The sequence below is a fragment of the Populus nigra genome, chromosome 16 (genome assembly GCF_951802175.1).
Source record: "Populus nigra chromosome 16, ddPopNigr1.1, whole genome shotgun sequence".
In the NCBI taxonomy this organism is placed as follows: Eukaryota; Viridiplantae; Streptophyta; class Magnoliopsida; order Malpighiales; family Salicaceae; genus Populus; species Populus nigra.
The window spans coordinates 11,760,485-11,780,046 of NC_084867.1; the positions used below are offsets into that span (position 1 = coordinate 11,760,485).

Consider the following 19,562-nt stretch of genomic DNA (forward strand, 5'->3'; position numbering starts at 1 on the left):
CATGCTAGACCTACATCTCTTCTACATATATGTTCAAAAGCTAGCTCCCTTTCATTTTGTCTGGAATGGGAAGGATGGCATGAGATTTGCCATTGTTAGAAACAAGAAGGTACGCAAATCAATGCCTTGGGGATGATTCTAGTTGTAGCCAATTTGCGCAATTTGACAACTCAGATTATTAAGGTATAGTTCCAGCCAAGGTTGCCATTGCTTACTGTTGATGCCTTCAGCCACGACCCGATTCCTTCAAGACCCTGTAAACATTGGATCGAAATATGACTTCCGATTAGCCCTCCGACGATCAAGTTAGCTTCCTTTCAATATATTATGTAGTGGTTTTATATGGGTGTGTTTATCATTTTGTTCTTCTTTTATACAAACCATTTCCCTTTATACTTGTGCCCCAAGTATGTCCTGTATCAAATGCATTGCTAAAGCCATGTTACTCGAAGCATGGACAACTTGATTATAGAATTTAGGAAACTTTTCTCTCATTATCACAAATCACTTGGGCTTGTCATCCAAAGTTTGTGGTTGAGATTCACTTTAGCCATACAGATCCCTCCCTTCAAACAAAAAAGAAGAAAAATCAAACACTGAGAATTGACCAAAGAAATTTGAATCGTCATATAATCATAATCTTCTTCATTCTCTCTCACGAGTACTAATCAAAGGTACTCCACCAAAAAATCTAAAAACCACAACCACTCCTAGGATTGTGTAAACCAGAGAGAGAAGAGGAGAGGAGAAATGATTAAGATTCCATATTTGACCGCCTTGAGCACCTACTTCAGCTATGGATTACTCTTCGTTTTTGGCCATTTCCGTGATTTCTTTCGTAAAATCCTCGATTGCTTCCACTCCAGCAATCTTCAGGTCCTCCTCTTTTTTTTTTTTTCTTTTTTTTTTATAAAACTTCTCTTGCCTCTGGTTTATGTCGTTTTTGGCATAATTTAGCTCTAAGTGCTTGAATTTTGTGCGTTAATGATCCGATTCTTGTTTAAATCAGGGCTATGCACCGATTTGTCTAGGACCCGAAGACTTTTACATTCGTCGATTATTTCTTCGAATTCAGGTGCTTTAATTCATTCGTTTATTTATTTTAAGAGTATGGTTTTTTTTTTATTAGAATCAAAATTGATTTATTTATTTATTAGAGGAAAAATAAGTTTTTTTAGTAAAGTTTTTTCTATGTTACGAAAGATTAGTTTGATTTAGTTACGTTGGTGTTTTGTTATATTCATATTTTTTAATGTTTAGGATTGTTTTGGACGTCCGATTTCGAGTGCTCCGGACGTGTGGTTTGATGTTGTCCAGCGTTTCTCCAATGACAATAACAAGACTTTGAGGTGAAAACACTGAGAAAGTAATTCTTTCCATTATTAGATGGTGATTCTTTTGGGGCATTTTCTTGATTAATTGCTATAATTGTGTGTTGAGCAGACGGACATCGAAGGTAACGAGGTGTCTGAACTTGGGGTCGTATAATTATCTCGGGTTCGCTGCCGCTGATGAGTATTGTACGCCTCGTGTTATTGAGCAATTGAAGAGGTTTTCACCGAGTACTTGCAGTCCTCGTGTTGATGGAGGTATGTGTATCATTTCTAACTTTTTCTTTCCTCATTGTGTTCTGGGTGTTCATTATTGAGCAATGCAAGTTTTTTTTTTATCAGGAACTACGACACTGCATAACGAACTGGAGGAGATTGTTGCAAACTTTGTTAGGAAGCCAGCTGCCATAGTTTTTGGCATGGGCCATGCCACAAACTGTACCACTCTCCCTGTTCTGATCGGAAAGGTATGTGCATCATCTTAGTTGTGGGTTTTGTAATATGTTACGATTGAATTACAGTTTATTTTATTTTTACAGGGAGGGTTAATAGTTAGTGATTCATTAAACCACAACTCAATTATCAATGGTGCTCGTGGTTCAGGAGCAACAATTCGGGTTTTCCAACACAATTGTAAGTTGAATGTGATAGTCGTTTTCAGTCTCCGAAATAAATATTTCCGTGTTCTCATGCATTGGAATCTGGTTACCCACTTTCCGCTCAGCACCATCTCACTTGGAGGAAGTTTTGAGGCAGCATATTGCGGAGGGGCAACCAAGGACACATAGGCCTTGGAAGAAGATATTTGTCCTCGTGGAGGGTATTTATAGTATGGAAGGGGAACTCTGCAAACTTCCAGAGATTGTTTCAGTATGCAAGAAATATAAGGTGATAGATGGATTGTAGTAAATAGTATTACTTTGTGCATCTTGAATAATTTCAGTTTAACCTTTTATTGATAAGTTTTTGCCTGGAAATTTTGTGATTCTTTTTTATAGGGAAATTACTTTGTTGCATTAGAAAACAGGTGGATTATTATAATATGCAGTTGCAATTTGTAACTTCTGAAAACTTCTGTTTTTAAATTCTGCTCTATTGTTTCACAATCAATGGAAGTTGAATCTGTTTTATGGGGAAAAATGATTTTAAAAGTTAGGGATGCTATGAATCTGAAAGTCATGTAAAATATTTTCTGGTCTGTTTTTTGCTTTACTTCTTTAACGTGCTTTTGCATAGCCAAGCTCCTTAATTGAGTTAATAGTATCTTCTTTTTTATCCCCTGTTTGTTGCAGGCATATATTTACTTGGACGAGGCTCATAGTATTGGAGCAGTTGGGAAAACAGGAAGAGGTGTTTGTGAACTCTTAGGAGTGGATACAGCTGATGTTGATGTGATGATGGGAACTTTTACAAAATCTTTTGGATCTTGTGGGGGTTATATTGCTGGATCTAAGGTTTATTACTTGTGCACCTCTGTTCTATTTACTAAGAGTTCTATAAAATGTGCTTTGAGCTTTCTGGGAAGAGTAATGTTGATGCGTGTCTTCGATAGCAATTCTTCTTTCCTTGATCACTAGTTTGTTTTAACCCTAATTACAATCGACATTTATAATACCAGACCTAGCCTATACTTCCTTCTATTGTAGTATGAAACTTCAGTATATGATTTTTTTTGTGCTCTTTCTTTTCTTGATACCTGCCCACTTGGATGGGTTTGACATCATTAAGTTGTCATGGAAAAGTACCAGCGGGGCTTTTTTCATGAGTACTTTGCCTCTAGTCATATTGAGTAGTCGAGTTAGCAGCTTGGATGCTCTCTTCTGCCTTAAGAAAATATTAATGATCATGTTTTGGTTTTTCACACCAACCACCAAGTGGAAGTCACCATCTGATGATCAAGACTCTGATAAACTTGTATAGTTTAGAACATGTTGGTGGATAATCCTTCTTAGCCGTATCATGAGTACTATCATTTTGTTTTGTCTCCACTAATTCTAGAAATTCTGAAGGATATTGTTTGGTGTTGACGCCACATGAACTGTCTTTGCTATGACATATTCCAATTTTCTGATCATTTTCATTTTACTAGTGCAAAGTATGCAAACTTGTTTCTAGTGGATTCAGCTATTGATCTTTTGTGAATAAATGCCCAATGGCTGAGGTTTGCTTATTACTTTCAGGAACTAATCCAATACCTTAAGTACACTTGTCCAGCTCATTTATATGCAACATCAATATCGCCTCCAGCTGCACAACAAATTATATCATCCATAAAGGTTATTCTGGGAGAGGATGGTTCTAGCAGAGGTATTATAAAAAGATTCTTTCTTTTCTTATGTACTAAGAAGTCTTTCTGAAATTACTCAGATTTAAGTTTACACATCAATTTTGTTTTGGTCGACATTGTTTCGCTTTAGGGGCTCAAAAACTTGCAAGAATACGTGAAAATAGCAACTTTTTCAGATCAGAGCTGCAGAAAATGGGTTTTGACGTTATTGGAGATAATGATTCACCAGTGATTGCCATAATGCTTTACAATCCAGGAAAAATCCCTGCATTTTCTCGGGAGTGCCTAAAGCAGAATGTGAGATCCTAGTAATTTTTTTTATGTTTGCATTGCATTGTCATGTAGATATTATGTATTCATCAGATTTTGTAAGGGCATTCATAATTCTAAATTTCATTAGTTGCTTATGTATCATCATTTCTGTTCTTGTGGATGTCACTAGTTACTAAGATCACACATGCTGTTACAGATTGCTGTTGTGATGACTGCTTTTCCAGCTACCCCTCTACTTTTGGCCAGGGCACGTATTTGCATATCTGCCTGCCATGCCATGGAAGACCTTCTCAAAGCATTGGAGGTATGTGTGCTTGTCAATATGGACTTCTTTTCTATTACATCATGCATTCTCCTCCTTTTGGTGGTTTTGCTATTTCGTTGACCATCATTATCGAAGTCTTTGTGCATAATTTGGTTCTTAAACAACTGTCAATTAAGACTAGAGACTCCAACCGACCAAAGGATAGGGTATGGTTGCTTGAGCTTAAAATGGGAAAGCAATGGCTATGAGTTTGCAAATACCCACTTCTTTTCTGATGCTTTTTGTCTGTTTAATTTTTGTGTGGCATTGAGCTGACAGAATTAGCAAGTCATTTCTGATGTTCGATTACTAATCCGAGCGATGATAAATTCTCTCTTTTTGGACAGGTTATCAATCAAGTCGGCGACCTCATCGGCATAAAGTACTCCCCTGCCGGGTCTGACAAGCAGCATCAGGAGCAAGGCGCAATGAAGTTGGAGTGAGACTCAAGAATCCCATCTCGGTGAAATTGCTCTATGACATGAAAGCTTCGATCTAACAATTTGAGTAGCATATATGTGCAGCATTGATTAGAATTCCTCTTGAGAATCAGAAAAAGCTGTAGCTGTCTTGCTAGCATCGAAGCCTTCCTCTTGTTTATTTATGTGCTCTCATGTCGTGTCCTGTGTGGCCTTACTGTAAATCTGTTAAATGCTTTGATTCGTACCTCCAGTTATCTGATAAGCATGTCGTCAACAAGAATATGCAGTTGTTTATTTTGTCTTTAATTCAGAAATTATTTTTTTGTATTACAAAAAAAATATTATTTATTGTTAATGTAAAAATAAAATCCATAATTATTTTATAAGAAATTATGGTTGACCAGAAATAAAGTAAACAAAGCAAGAGTACTGAGCTTTATAAAACAAGTTTAACAAAGCAAAAGTGGCAATATATAGTCACCTTGTGTCAAGGAGGCAGTCTTTGCAAGCAAACCAGATATGACAGGAAGTTGGTGCTCACTGGCACACAAATATTGCTTTCTTGGACTTTCAGAGTTTCCTCATTCCTGCAACAGCAATAAACACAAATATTGCCTTTTGAACAGTGAAAACATTTTCTTATTCTTGAAGGGTAAACTTACTTAGCTCGGTTAGTTGATGGGGAGGAAGGTATTTTTTGTGGGATACATTAGTCATTAGAAAAGTAAGAGGGTTAAACAGTTTTTTTACCTCTTTGATACAAAGTGTAATTATTGATTTACCTTTTAAAAAAACAAATGTTTTCCTTAGATGACAGGGCTTTTTGGGTTTTTCATTTTTTATGTAGCACAATTATTTAATTACCCCTAAAAATAATATTTTATAGCTTTGAATACAAGGGTATTTTAGTTATTTTGCTATGTTTTTTTTATTATTATTCTCATGTGGGCATGCTTAGAACACACTGGCAAGTGGAAATCGCTAACACATTTAGGGTGACGCATGTAATGCTAAAACAAATCCAAACATTGCTATTCGTGATGATGTTTGATGCGCCTCATAATGTCCCTATTTCCTATCATAGTGGTGAGGCGCATGCTGTCAAAAGATCGCCAGTTAAGCTCCGGTTACATGTTTTTTTTTCTCTCTCTTTTTCTCTTTTTTTTTTTTAAAAATATGTTGGTTTTTGCAAAAAAGAAAAAGAAAAAGAAGTATGAATATTAGTTTGTTGAGTCAAATTAGGTCTTTATTTTTTTATTACAATGCATTTGGTCTTGAATAATTTATTATGTTAATTTTATTTTTTAATTTCATTCCTTGGTAATTGATTTTTATATCAGGTTTGGTTCTTAGTCTTTTAATTGCAATGTATTTTATCTTGAATCCTTTATTGAATTAGTTTTTTTTTTTAATTTCATCTCTTGATTATATATTTTGGGACCTCATATTATGGCTGATCATTGTTAACAAGCATAGAAAGAAAGATTCCCCTGGGTGGAAGAAGCTATTTTATCTGATTTGATATTGTGGTACCGAGTACTTTTCAAAATACTTTTCATTTTGAAATACATCAAATAATTTTTATTTTTATTTTTTAACATTTATTTTTTACATAAACAAATCAAAATAATCTAAAATAAAAAATAATAATTTAAAGCAAAAAACTTTAAATTTTTTCAAAAATATTCTTACACTATAAAAACAAACGAACATACTAAAAAAAAATAATCTCAAGCACTACTTAGGCATGTTTAATATAGTAAAAAACTGGTCCACAAACATTCCAGCTATGGTGATCGGTAGGTGGCCTGGAGGCTGAAGATGTAACAACCACTTTTCTTTCCACGTCATCAAGGCAAAACCCAATTGTATTATCAAATAGTCTCATAGTTTATTTATATTATAGAAATTTCCAAAGCAAGAAATGATATATAAATAATAAATATAGTATTCCGTGAATTAATATATCAAGTGTGATGGTAAATTGGTAATAACTACAAATATAAAGAGCCAATGACAGCTCCTTTTTGAAATCCACCAAATAATTAAAAATAAAAAAATGAAATTCATGTTATGTAACCTAATTAATCTAAAGTCTAATCTACAAAAGAAGGAAAGCAAAGCACAAGGCCATGATTAACCCAGTTAGACCCCACCTCGAAGGGACACAGTGGGCGGCACCGCTACCGCTACCAGTCTCTTCCTGAACGGACTGTGCAGATGAACCATTAAAATTAGGATTGCTACCATACAGCGTTTGGATCCCTTCAATGTCATCGGTGGCCAATTCAACTTTCCTTGTCCTTGAAGAAATACTAGGGTACATGATCGACTCTTCCACAGAGGAATGCCCTAAACCTAACAAATGTCCAATCTCATGCACTGCCACGGACTCCAAATCAACAGCTGACGTCAACTCTGATGTCCTGACATCACCTGTCACAACCCAATGCTCGTCGTCGTCAAGATGGAGTCGCCCATTTTGGGGAGAAAAAGCATGTGCTAATGTCCCCAAGACCCCATCAAACGGCTCTCCATCTCCATGATCGCCACTGAAAAACGCAATCCGGATATCAGCTGTGTAGATAGAATCCGTCTGTGAGAAATTCAATGGAATCACCGTTGACCAACGGTCAAAAGCGCGGGAGAAAACGGCCTTGACCTCGTCGGATAGTTTATTTTCCGGCGAGAACACGTAGGTTAAGGCTTGTTTTCTCCAACGAGGCTGGCCAGTGAAGAAGCTGTAATGAGAGACCTTGTGAAAGTGATGGCTTGACGAGGTATTATTGGTCTTGCCAGAGTTCATACTCGTAGAGCCGTTGATTATATCCGGATTGCCGCATCTGGGCCGTACGACGTGGTTCACTGTTTGGTCGTCGAGTTCGCCAGTGACGTTAAGGTTGAAGTTTTGTTGGTAGGTTCGGAGAGCAGATTCAAGGTAGTCGTCGAAATCATCGGTGAAATTGGAGAGGGAATTGGGGATGTAGCCGAAGTATTGGAAGTAGTGTTTGAGCTTGGCTAAGCCGTCGTATTTTTTACCTGCGTGGCAGCCGGCTAGTTGTTGGAAGAAATCCCACGGATTACCGGTGGCGTTCTTGAGCAACTCTTCTGGGATTGAAGTGAAGTTAGGGAAAAAGTGAGCAGAGATTGAAGGAACTGAGTTAAGTGAGAGTAGAAGAAGAATTGTGCGAATTATGAAACGATGATGATGTTGCCGTGATTTTGTCATGATTGTTTGGTTTTGAGTTCTCGAGAAAGAGAATTTGCCGACAAAGAGAGGTTTTTGGTCTTGATTGGAAGAAATTGAGAGGGGGTTTTTAAGTAGCAGAGGAGAGGTGCGACGATGGTCAATTAAAGAGGAGGAAGTTTCCAAGTTTCTAGAGGAATGAATGCCCGATTGGTAAAGCAGGCAGGAAGGAAGCCGGCAACAGCAACATCGACTTCTTGGATTTGTTGGTGTCATTTTCTCCAAAACCAAATACATTGTCCGACTTCTTGTGTTTAAAATTATAATTATGTGAAAACGTGGAGGGCTTTATCGCGTTTTGAATGAATCCACTTTTGCTGGGGCCTAGTGGTCTTCATCCATGGTCACCGGGATTGAATTTTGAAGTGAGCAAACCTCGGATTAGTCCTCCAACTTTTGATTTTACCAATTTGGTCTCCAAATCGAAGATGACATTGAATGGTGCATAGGCTATTCATGTGTTTTCTCATTAGCCCTCGTGATTCCCACGAGACTTGAACATGAAAATACCTTATCTTTTCACTCCAAACATTTGCAAGAACAATTAGAATAATGGATTAAAGGAATAATTGGATATGCTTTACATTTGCTAATAGGGAGAAATATTATATATTTTCATGCATAAATTCTGGGACCATTATAATTCATAAGAAAACAATCAGGTAGAATGCGCAATATCTAACAGAGTCTCTAATTATTATAGCAGAAAGATCCAATTGTAAGAAAAAAAAAATAGATAGGGGGATCCAATCGATAAAATCGGTAGTTCAAGGACTCATCAAGGAGCTATATACAGTCAGAGGACTAATCTAAGATTTGCACTCCAGAAATATTGAATGATTTTAAATGCTACGTCTCAGAAATCTACACATTAAACTACCAAGAAATTAAATGTGAACAATAGAAAAACTGATCGAAAAAGAAATTTAAAAAAAAAATCAATTTTTGTCCTCTATTGCAAGTCATGACGACAACTCTACATAGAATTGACTTCGTGGTCAGAAGCCTCCAGGAAGAAGCAGATAGAAAAAAGGGAGGCTTGGACTAGGTCAAACTTGGAGGTTCAAGTGTTCCTTGCGATGGCCTTCGATCGTAACGAGGCTCTTACATTACATGGAATTATTTTATACACTTGGGGTTAGGTAATAAGGCAATTGGAGAATATTCAATCCTGCATCAATTCAATGATCACCAAATCAGGATTCTTCACATCACGGTTTCGGAATTGAGAATTAATGAAAATCAACTTCATCAAACTGTTTTAATGACCGCTGATGATTTTAAAAGTGGAGCTATCTAGGTATCTATATGTATAGTTAATAGAAATGACAGGTTCCTTCAGTTTTCTAAAACATCCCATCCCATGCCATAAATAATTCAATTATTTTTTTGCTCCCTCTTCTACACCAACAGATTCTTAAAAAATGGAGCAAAGTATGATTTCTGATACAGCAAATTGCAGAGGGCAAACCTAAGAAGGTGATTGTCACTGTAGAGGGTATTTATAGTATGGATGAAAAAGAACTGTGCGAACTTCTAGAGAAGAACTTCTACACCTCAGAAATACGCTAGAAATTTGTACTCTGAAGGCCGACATTCAAGTTTCAAGCACGTCCTCTGCCAATGAAACCTAAAAGCCAGCAGACCCTAAACCTAAAATGCGAATTGGACATGACTACTCTCATAAAAATTGGTCTACAAACATTAACTTATGATCAAAGCTATATCAATTGGCCTGCAAATTTGCAAAGACTTGCTTAGCTTATACAAGGTATATATATCAATTCTAACAAGAGGGCTTAGCTAAACGCACAAAAGGAGGAACAATGGAAAAGAAACAATATTATTCATTAAGAGACATGTAATGCAGCCTTTAGAATGCTCCAAGATTTCTCTCCATCAACCAACAACAATGATACTCTATCCCCTTTCCCAACATCAAAAATAATCATAAAATGATAGGTTTTGGCATGCATCTGTATATCATTCAATTTATTCCACAAAAGAAGGGTACATGTATAGCTAGCATTAGCTTAGAATTGAGTGCATCTAGCATAGCTCTTGCTAAAACAAATTTCACCGGTACGCCTTTACTGGGAAACAGACACCAAAGGGATGCATCCCTTCACCACTGTTCAGTTAGCTTGAGACCTCTACATCGATTCTTGATCAAGAATATCCTAACCTGAGTTGCTTAACTGGTCTTCTCCGAATCTTTGTAATCGGCTTAATATTTCCTCTTAAGTAACCTAGTCAGCATCAAATACAAATAACAAATCACATTCAGATGGGCAGCTCATTTCCAGCTAAAATGGTGGTCAATTGAAATGTCACGTGTTAGAGAGTCAACATTGAAAAATAATGACAGAACTAATAACGGCAGAACAATTTAGAACTAACCAACATGCTCTGAATAAAGGCGCTATGCATTGGATCACCAATCCAGTAACCCTATTCTCCAAAAATATGAACAACATATACTCTTCTTGAATGTAACATCTGTCTCTTACAGAACCCACTCCACAAGTTGAGTCCTCATTCATGCAATGACTTACTTTTTCCTAGTCGCAGTTCGCAAAGTATTCCACATACAACTTTAGAGTACCTTAGCGTGTTAAAAACTGCACTGCTATACACCACAAAAAGGTAGCTAGAACTTCTGGCAACCTTAGCGGACCTTAAAAGTTGAAACACAGACCACACCTCATTAGATAGGTTGCACTTCCTGCTGACAATTTCTAAAAACCACTAACTCTGAGCTCAATAGAAAGTCAATCTTCTAGTGTTGAGGACTGGCAACCAGTTCTGGACTCTAATCACAACAGGTTTATATAAGTTACTGAAGAGTTTTAGAAGACAATACCACCCGAGAGATGAATAAAGGAACAAACACAGAAAATATGCAAACATCATGGACTACAAACAACATGCTTATATTGCATAAAGAATTACAGTTTTTCTCCATTCACTAATTGCAAGTATGATTATTCACATTCAACTTTTGGCTTAGAACTTCAACTAATCTGCTTTCAATCTCAAAAGGAATGAAGTAAAGCAAAAGACTTATGCTTTGATTTTGAACTCTTTTCATAAGAATATTTAAAGCAATTTCCTTTTCATGAATTTCTCCAAGAATCAAATGAAGAAGTGATATAGCTTCAGGCTCATTAAAACAGCCACAACTACTTCAGCAAATCAACTCAAGGGCCATGTAATAGAATATTGCACTGAATTAAAAATGCATTGATATAGGGCAAGAAAGTAATACTAACCAAAACATCCTACTAATACCAAAAAGTACTGATATTTCTAATAGACGGAACGAAATAGGTCAAATTAAATTCAGACATGATGCATCTTAATTACCATGGCTGAGAAAAGTTATCCATTAAAAAAAAACCTCTACAAGCTCACCAAAAAACATCAAGAAAACCCCTTTCCTAGCTTCTGAATCGCACAAAACATCTTCCTTCTAGACCCAACAGCATTGATCCCCATATCCTTCAAATCCTCCAATGTCAACTTTGGCAAAACCTCATCATCCACCTCATGAATCTCAAAAACTGGTGCGTATCTCCCTAACCCTAAACTATTCAGCCAAATCCTCACTCCGTCCTCCCCTCCACCACCACACCTCCCAATATTCCTATAATCTCTCATATCATTATCAGATGGACCTGATAAATCAACACCGTCATGACGATAATCATGATTAACATTACGATCATTCCTCCCCCTAATTACCCTCCTATAGCAATGCACTTCCCTCCCATTCCTCTCATTCCCATCTCCCAAATTATCAAGTGGATCACGAATTCGGCTTTGTTCTTTCAACAAAGTCTCTGAATTCTCAACATCAAATTCTCTACAATCCTCCTCCTCCTCCTCCTCCTCCTCCTCCTCGTCTTCACCACCACTGTATTTCTCCTCCCCTTCACCACCATTACCACCACCACCACCACCACTACTATCATCAAATTTAGACACCCAGTTAGACCTAACTCGCTTTGCACTAACATTCAAAGACCCTCTCTTTTTCGAAGAATGATTAACTCTCCAACTCCCAATTGCAACACTATCCAAATTAATATCATTATCCCCATCAAGGATTTCATTAAACTCACTTAAATTCGTTAAAGCTCGAGTCTTTGATGATTTACTTGCCTCTTTAAAACCCAAACTCTGTTGTTGTTGTTGTTTCCATTGCTTGTTACTGTTGCTGGCAGTTCTACGGTGGTGTTGGGATTCATAAAGCTGGTCTCCGCCGCCTATCTCGCCTAATCGGACACTTGGCCTCCGCTGCCTCTTTGAACCCACAGTTTCCGATGATGTTAGTGCCCCTCCTCCACCTCCGCTGCTACCGCCGCCGCCACCGTTGTTTGGATGGGTCTCAGGTGGGCGTATCTCTGCCATTTCAAGATGGGAGTTTGAAAGACTCGTATTAAAAAAAACTTAAAAATCAAAACTTTTCTTAATCTTTAGGGTTTGCTTTTGTTTATGTATTTCTTTTATGTGGTTGATTGGGGGGGGGGGGGGTTTGGGGAGAGGGGAGAGTAAACTGTAGAGTGGAGAGTTAATGAGTGAGAGTGTGTCAAATGGGTTTGCTGGGTGTTTGACGCGTGTCTTGATATAGATTGGTGGGGTTTCAGGAAGGAGCCATGTGGACGAGGAAATGGTAATTAGTGAATGTAAAACACGTGGTGTTTTTTCATTGTTTTCTTCTAATCATCATGGAATTATTCAACTATTCGCATGTAAAACACGAGGTAATTTTACTCTGTTTTTTAATAAAAATATTAAATCCATTATAGAAATAATTTATAAATTTTATATTATTGTGAAAGGACAAACAACGATTCTCGTATTCTTAATAGTTGCGGATAAGACCCTAATTATTTTGAAAGTAAAAATATATATATTTTAAATTTTTTGATATTGTAGATTAAATATAAAAAAATTAACTTGATTTTGTGTTTCTTGAAACTGTATTTTATTTAATAATACAGAAACAAATATATATTGATAAAATTAAGTATCAATCCAAAGACTTAAACATTGTTTTTTGAACAAAAATTCACTATGGTCTTGAGACAAAATTTAAAATAAAATATACAAACTAAGTCATAATATTTTGTGTATGGTTGCAAAAACAATATTGATAAATGTAATAGAATTAAATAAAAAATATATTAAAGATTTAAAAAAACATAAATTTTATGGTAATAAAATATTCATGAGTTTTTTTTTTCATATTAGGTATATTATTAAAAAAAAATAAAGTTAAAATCCACATACCTATAGTATTATTTGTGAAAGGTGACAAATTGAATAATATTTCTTTATAGTGTATTTAAATCTAAATTCATAAAAAATTCAGTTTTATTGTTTTAAAAAAATGAGAGAATTAAAATTGATAATAAGACAAAAAACAAGTTTTTTTTTTTTTTTTTTACTTTTGAGAAAATGAGAGAACAAGTCACTATCGTGGAGGAGAGGGAAAATTATCAAATGTTGAAATTCTAATAATAAAAAAGATAATTTTAGTGTCAATGAGTTGTGACGCTAGAGGGGAGTTTAAAGTTTTTAAATTAAAAAAAAATTATAATACTTGAAAACCTATCCATAACATTGCTACACGTGACATACATGCTTTTTTCTAGCTAGAAACTAGCCTACAGGCCAAGGTATTTTGCTATTTTTATGAGCCTTTATTTGTTTTAATTTTAATTTTAGTTTATTTAATAAAATAATAAAAATTATTTTTAGGATATTAATTTTAATTTATGTTAGAAAAAGTTACATGAATAACAAAAGCGGGTTTTGACAACAAATGTTTTTTTTTTTGTTCTATAATTTCATTCATATATTTTATAATTATATGATTAGTTAAAAAATAAATTTCAAAAACTTCTTCGTGATAATGTGTAAGCAATATATTATTCTTTTTTTTCTTAATATATTTGCGTCAAAAATATAAAAAGCTAAGTTTTTCTTTTCTAAAACTTGCTTTTACAATTCTAATAAACTGTTATTTAAAAAACAATAAATATCACTAAATAGGGTTATATATGTCTCAAAAAGTTATATTAAAAAAAATTATACTAGAAAATTATTTTGTATCAATGAAATTTAAATTAGTGCTCTTGAAAAAAAAAGAGAGATTATTTTGACATATAAATAGATAACAAAATTTGAGAGCTCACCATGAGACAGCTAAGTAGTAATCAACTATACCCATCTCATTCTTTTCATATCCAATTCGATGCTTCCATAAGAATTTCGAGACCTAGCAAACAACTAAAGCCTATGGCTAAAATCACGACACTGGATCTCCTTACAACACGTTACATGGGAAATGGGAATTCGAAGAAATTAAGAAAAGCGTGTTCTAGTGTTTTGTCATAGCTACTCCATTGAAACATCAGGAATTTGCCAAGAATCTGCAAATATGCAACACTAGAATACATAAATGTCCTTTTGTTTTCCTTGTTTAGTGTCATCAAAACAACTGAGAGACATATACAGGCAGGGCGACAATGGTCCAATCCAATTACAACAGAAAATGGCTTGACATAAGAGAAGAAATGACTAGGGGATCAAAGGGAAAAATGATAGGGAGATGCTATTAGTCAAAAGAACAATGAAGCTACGCGTAAAATTAAAATTCTGAAAAAAATGATTTTCACCTACATTTTGTGTTGCCTTCTGACTCGAACCAAAATTTTGTTGAACAGAGCAATTGAAGTACAGCAGCTAGTGAGTGGTTTATATTGGCCAGTAATTTAACAAATTCATCACCTATTTCGGTGCAACTCTAGCTTTCTTTGATTCAATCTTTTGGCAGTGTGCAAAGGAGACCATGTCCAGGATGGTGCTCCAAAGGATACATGGTTGTGCCTTCAACGAAATTTTGATGATCTACAGCAGCCTTTCTGAGACCAGAGATAGCTGTAGACTTTCTTTTTGCTACCTTCTTTCTAATGGAGCATGCACGTAGTGGGTCTTCAGATCCTGCTCCGACCCTCCTGCAACACAAATAATGTGCAAGAAAGAAGTTATTAATTGATGAAGATGTTGCCACTTCAACAAAAGGAACACACTCAGAATATAGATCTCTATCATCAATGCACATGAATCAATGATGATTCAACATCCCTATAGTAATGAGAAGTCACATGTTAATCCTATGATGAGAAGGCAAGCAGCTTTGCAAAGTTCCCTTGCAAAAAACCATGAGCTAATGCGTATCTTTCCTCAATCAAATAATTCCTTCTTTCTTAGGTTGAATAGTTTAATTTTAACACAGCCAACAGAACAACACCCTTTGTATGACAACCATTGACTTCAACAATTGTACGTGTGTGAATGACAGTAGCAAATTTTACTCATCCATTTGATGAAAATGGTTAAACTTCAAGGTTGTATGGTAACAAATTTTACTCGTCCATTAGATGAAAATGGTTAAACATCAAGATAACTAATAGTTGCTAAACTTTGCACACATCCCTGGCCATTGTTTTGTAACAGCATGATTCAAGTCATGTTTCTGGCAATTTAATAACAACTGATGAAACACAACTAAATGAGCAACAATGGTACCTCAACAATTTCTCTGATGCAATTCTAGCAGCTGTAATTGTTCTCTGGCTTGGTAACGAATGGACAACACGGCTGGGATCAGCTCGCATAGGGGAATGGATTTTGATAAGCTTAACAAACCACAAACAAAAGGTATCAGACTACTAAAGAAATCCACCAACAACAAATTACAGGATTTCACTTGTTAAAACATCTAATGATTCAAGTTTGGAAGCCTAGCATTTAATCATATTCGAAGCCCAACAGAAAGTTATTAGTTAAAAGGGAAAAAAGTAAGGAACTGTACTCAAGTCAAACCATCCATATGGAATGCCATGGGACATCAAATGGTGACTTTATGTCCTTAAGGTTGCAATATTAGGATAATTAAAAGATTTTGACCTAAAAAAAAGAAAGAAAAAAGAAAAGAAAAGGAAATTTAGAGTTCATGTGAACTTACACCCAAGCACTCCATCATCTGGTAGTAAGCTCTTCCATGGAGAGGAGTGTGACCTTGCCTGGATTCTGAGAAATATCTTGTCCTGAAATAACAGAAGGTTACCTGGTCAGGTTCCATTATAAAATTGTGGGAAGAACTCTTTGCAAGATATAAGCATTGAAACATTTTTATACCATTCTTTGTATCCTGGATCCACAGTGAAACCATACATATCAACTGACTCACAGATAGAGAGAGCAAATTCAAGAGCCTTGAGTCCAGTTCCTTTAGCTGCTGATCCAAAAGATGCACCTAGCATGAGATATACAGGATTGTTTATCGGAACTTCCTACATAAGACAAAAGGAAAAGTTAAGCCAGAAAGAAAAGCAGAAGAGAAAGGCCCTTCTAATTTTCATTAGACAGTTCTCTTAAAACAGTAAACAGGTATATTTATATAACTCTACTCACTGGACAGTTTCCTGACATTTATAAAATTCTACACAAAATAACTGATAAGAATGAAACTTGATTGAGGCAAGTCTTCATAACCATATGGCAGGGTGGATTATGGTGGCACTTTGAAGGCCAATAACATAATTAAAGGACAGATAATCCAAGTATACAGCTCGAACAGAACATAAAACCAAATCTTGGAGTAGTTCCATAAAGTAAAATCAGTTCCAGTACACGTTACAAGGTGTTGCATGCAAAATCTTAATGAAAAAGGTTAGCTAAAGTCATAAGGTTGGAAAGAAATTGCAATGGCATCAATTTTGTTCAATTGATACAAGCTTAATGATTTTGCACTCAAAACAAGATGAAGGCTAACTAGATCGCTATGCAGATTGTTTTTGTAAAGCACAGATTCCAAAGATTTGCATGCATTCTTTTGCAAGCCATAAACTGAAATTCATCAACAAATTTTAACTTTCTGTGTAAGGTCAAATTTCCAAAATAAAAGGAACATCTGTTAAGAGACTATATTGGCTTCCATAAGAACAAGTTTTGGTTAAAGATAAAACTTGGAGAAAGAAACTGTAGGTAAAAGAGAAGAGAGAATACAAACCCGAATCATCTTGTTCATAATGTCATGTATTGTTGTTTTAATCATCAAGACCTCCTTTCTTGTTTCTGTAGGATTCATAATATCAGTTTTTTAGCAATACATGAAAGGCATGGTAAGAAGTAGACTAGTGCACATACCATCTAACTCTACAACTTTATCAAGGGCTTTAGCAGATCCCCGGTTAAGAAGACGAAATGAACTTTTCTTGCCCACATACTCTGTATAATTCTGCAATAACAAAATAACAAATACAAAAAAACATGTCAACAAGATTTAAAAGGTGGGAAAAGCAACTAGATTGATGACAAAAAAAAAAAAGAAGAAGAAGGAGAAGGAGAAGGAGAGGAACCTCACCTTGATTGGGGCACCATTTTCTCTAATTACAACATCATAATCATCAATTTCCTTTCCAAACTTTGTTTTTAAAAGATCTCCAGAATTACCAATGACAGCACATCGATCAAACTGCCTTGGAACATATGGTGGTGTCTCAGGGAGTACTAGTGATAGTTTCTCCAAGCATAAAGTTTTGTTCTTGCATTGGTTACTGTGTTGCATAAATGAGGCACATCAGACTACAACTTACTGTCAATAGTCCTAGAGGCTCACAATAACCCAATTAAACATCAAAACTGAACAGCTAAACCCATTTCCTGAGAATGATTTTGCCAATTTAATGAATGAAAATAAGTCTTGCTGGGAACTACTAGAAACTTTTTAAAAAGTAATATAAATACAAAACCACTGACATCTTAACAAGAGATGAACTTTAAATTTCCTTTCCAAGAAAACCTCAAATACTTCCATCACTTCTATCACAACTAATCATTCATCTTAATGAGTGTAACTGCTTTGAGCACCACTTGCATTTCTTCTATGAATTATCTCCTGATTGGAGGACACATCGTAAATCCTATCAACTCCATGTAGCAGATTAGTTCAAGTCATTACTTTCCCCTTCCTATTGTTCCCCTGTAATTTACCCAAAAAAAAAAACAGGCAAATTAAAAGCACATACAGAAGTACTCCTTTATTGATCCTACGCCAAGCATAGTCCTCCCATCCATTAGGTAAAGCATCAATGAACTCACTCGTGAGTATTGTAGTACTATTCCGCACCTGAAAATCAACTCACTATATAATATATCAATTGTACTTCACATCAAAATTCAAACATAAAAACACCAAACAACACACATCATCTCAGGAACATAGTCGGAATGCCAGGTTATCAAAGCTTAATACTAAACACACACATATGAAGCAACTCTCACCTGTTCCCATGTTGCCACAGCTTCACATAGATTAAATTCAAACGATAATCCTTCAAGTTCTCCTGTCTTAGGATCTTTCTGTTTATAAATAGAACATCAAACAAAATCAAACACACATCGAGATCACACACCCACATTTACATTGGCAATCATCATCAACTAATAGGAACGGGAATGGCACCCTCAAAATGTTAAAAAAAAAAAAAATTCCATCTCATTCCACTAAGAACATAAACTATGCCCCGAAAATTACTTGCAAGTACACAATCCATTAAGTATATTTTCACTTTCAAGTACACCCTAACACTAATACCTAATAACATCAGCAGCCAATTCTAAAATACTCAAAAGGGTAAAAAAGAAAAAACAAACAAAAGAAAGAAAGAAATGATACCCATTTGGGGACGGTGTCTCTAGGAAAATTTATAGTAACTTTACAGTAATCACTTCCAGTAGTCACAGCTTGTAAGCCTAATCCATTTACACCCTGAGAAATTAGCAAATCATGGGGGGGAAATATTCAAAAGTTAGAAACACCACCAAATCTATACATTATACTTCAATTCTAAGACTAAATAAAATTGCAAGAAAAAAAAAATTACCACGCACTTCTTGAAACCGTTTTGTAGAGACTGCAATGCTTCCAAATCTTGATTCGATAGTGAATTGGTCACATCTGATAATTATCGTACAAAATCAAAATACATAAAATTAAGAAAGTTGTAAATGTACGTACTAGATAGGAAATTATGTATGAAAATAACGTACGTAGATCGGAGACGCCGGTGATGTACATGAGAAGAGCAGAGAGACCGGAAGCTAAAGCTAGGAAGAAGCCCAGCTGCAATAACCTCATCTTTTTTTTCTTTTTACTTTGAAGTAATTAAATTTGAATTAAAAAAAAGAAAAAGAAGGGGAAGGGGAAGCCAAAAACGAAAGCAAAATGAAGGAGGAATCGATCTCTCTATTTCTTCTACTCCACAGCTCCACGCTCTAAAATAATGGATGTATTTGTTCCACAACTAGTGCACTATTTTTAATTAGGTCCCTTAACAAAACATATTCTTAATTGGATCCCATTTATCACTCTATAATGCCCTTCACTGCTTCAGCTGATGAGGTATTTTATACAGTGATTCATGCTTTGGAATGAGCTGGTGTTTTTGATCCACATCTATTTTTTTGTTCTTTAAATTTATTTTTAAATGTTATTAATAATTATTTATTTATTTATTAGTGCATATAAGTTTTAGTTTATTTAATTATATAATTTTTTTATTTAAACTTAACTTTTTTTAAATTATAAAAAAATATTAAAAAACTTACATATATAATTTTT

General features: G+C 35.2%; 4 protein-coding genes across 8 annotated transcripts; 1 reads left to right on the forward strand and 3 right to left on the reverse strand.

The window, feature by feature from the left end:
• Positions 1–410: 410 nt before the first annotated feature.
• Positions 411–5,007, forward strand: LOC133675494 (long chain base biosynthesis protein 2a-like). Its single transcript, XM_062096897.1, has 12 exons — positions 411–876; positions 1,010–1,075; positions 1,261–1,349; positions 1,444–1,589; positions 1,674–1,798; positions 1,871–1,964; positions 2,056–2,219; positions 2,624–2,785; positions 3,512–3,638; positions 3,749–3,915; positions 4,088–4,195; positions 4,543–5,007. The coding sequence occupies exons 1-12, from the start codon at positions 751–753 to the stop codon at positions 4,636–4,638; spliced, it is 1,470 nt and encodes a 489-aa protein (XP_061952881.1). The 5' UTR covers positions 411–750; the 3' UTR covers positions 4,639–5,007.
• Positions 5,008–6,547: 1,540 nt separating this feature from the next.
• Positions 6,548–8,120, reverse strand: LOC133675475 (metalloendoproteinase 5-MMP-like). The gene has a single exon (XM_062096868.1). The coding sequence runs from the start codon at positions 8,099–8,101 to the stop codon at positions 6,719–6,721; it is 1,383 nt and encodes a 460-aa protein (XP_061952852.1). The 5' UTR covers positions 8,102–8,120; the 3' UTR covers positions 6,548–6,718.
• A 1,564-nt stretch (positions 8,121–9,684) lies between these two features.
• LOC133675453 (uncharacterized) lies at positions 9,685–12,393 on the reverse strand. Of its 4 annotated transcripts, none has more exons than XR_009835422.1 (2): positions 11,231–12,393; positions 9,685–10,113 (listed from the first exon to the last, which is right to left on the reverse strand). XR_009835422.1 is itself a non-coding variant. In XM_062096822.1 (2 exons), exon 1 carries the CDS (start codon positions 12,275–12,277, stop codon positions 11,288–11,290), a length of 990 nt encoding a protein of 329 aa, XP_061952806.1. In that variant the 5' UTR covers positions 12,278–12,393; the 3' UTR covers positions 9,685–10,113; positions 11,279–11,287. The 4 variants fall into 4 exon arrangements, 2 of the variants coding, with proteins under 2 accessions (XP_061952806.1, XP_061952807.1); XR_009835421.1 differs by having other exon boundaries at positions 10,265–12,393; XM_062096822.1 differs by having other exon boundaries at positions 11,279–12,393.
• Positions 12,394–14,082: 1,689 nt separating this feature from the next.
• LOC133675228 (sialyltransferase-like protein 2) lies at positions 14,083–19,204 on the reverse strand. Of its 2 annotated transcripts, XR_009835376.1 has the most exons (13): positions 18,992–19,204; positions 18,826–18,899; positions 18,618–18,710; positions 18,224–18,301; positions 17,968–18,068; positions 17,304–17,496; positions 17,087–17,177; positions 16,950–17,014; positions 16,076–16,230; positions 15,903–15,984; positions 15,464–15,573; positions 14,555–14,889; positions 14,083–14,304 (listed from the first exon to the last, which is right to left on the reverse strand). XR_009835376.1 is itself a non-coding variant. In XM_062096543.1 (12 exons), the coding sequence occupies exons 1-12, from the start codon at positions 19,077–19,079 to the stop codon at positions 14,694–14,696; spliced, it is 1,326 nt and encodes a 441-aa protein (XP_061952527.1). In that variant the 5' UTR covers positions 19,080–19,204; the 3' UTR covers positions 14,327–14,693. The 2 variants fall into 2 exon arrangements, 1 of the variants encoding a protein (XP_061952527.1); XM_062096543.1 differs by lacking the exon at positions 14,083–14,304 and having other exon boundaries at positions 14,327–14,889.
• Positions 19,205–19,562: the final 358 nt, after the last annotated feature.

Coding starts and splice junctions, on each gene's coding strand:
- LOC133675475 (XM_062096868.1), bottom strand. CDS start 8,101: ATGTATTTGGTTTTGGAGAAAATGACACCAACAAATCCAAGAAGTCGA.
- LOC133675453 (XM_062096822.1), bottom strand. CDS start 12,277: ATGGCAGAGATACGCCCACCTGAGACCCATCCAAACAACGGTGGCGGC.
- LOC133675494 (XM_062096897.1), top strand. CDS start 751: ATGATTAAGATTCCATATTTGACCGCCTTGAGCACCTACTTCAGCTAT. Junction 1,076..1,260: donor GATTATTTCTTCGAATTCAG/GTGCTTTAATTC, acceptor TTTAATGTTTAG/GATTGTTTTGGACGTCCGAT. Junction 1,590..1,673: donor CAGTCCTCGTGTTGATGGAG/GTATGTGTATCA, acceptor TTTTTTTATCAG/GAACTACGACACTGCATAAC.
- LOC133675228 (XM_062096543.1), bottom strand. CDS start 19,079: ATGAGGTTATTGCAGCTGGGCTTCTTCCTAGCTTTAGCTTCCGGTCTC. Junction 18,302..18,617: donor GAGACACCGTCCCCAAATGG/GTATCATTTCTT, acceptor ATTTATAAACAG/AAAGATCCTAAGACAGGAGA. Junction 18,069..18,223: donor CTGTGGCAACATGGGAACAG/GTGAGAGTTGCT, acceptor GTTGATTTTCAG/GTGCGGAATAGTACTACAAT.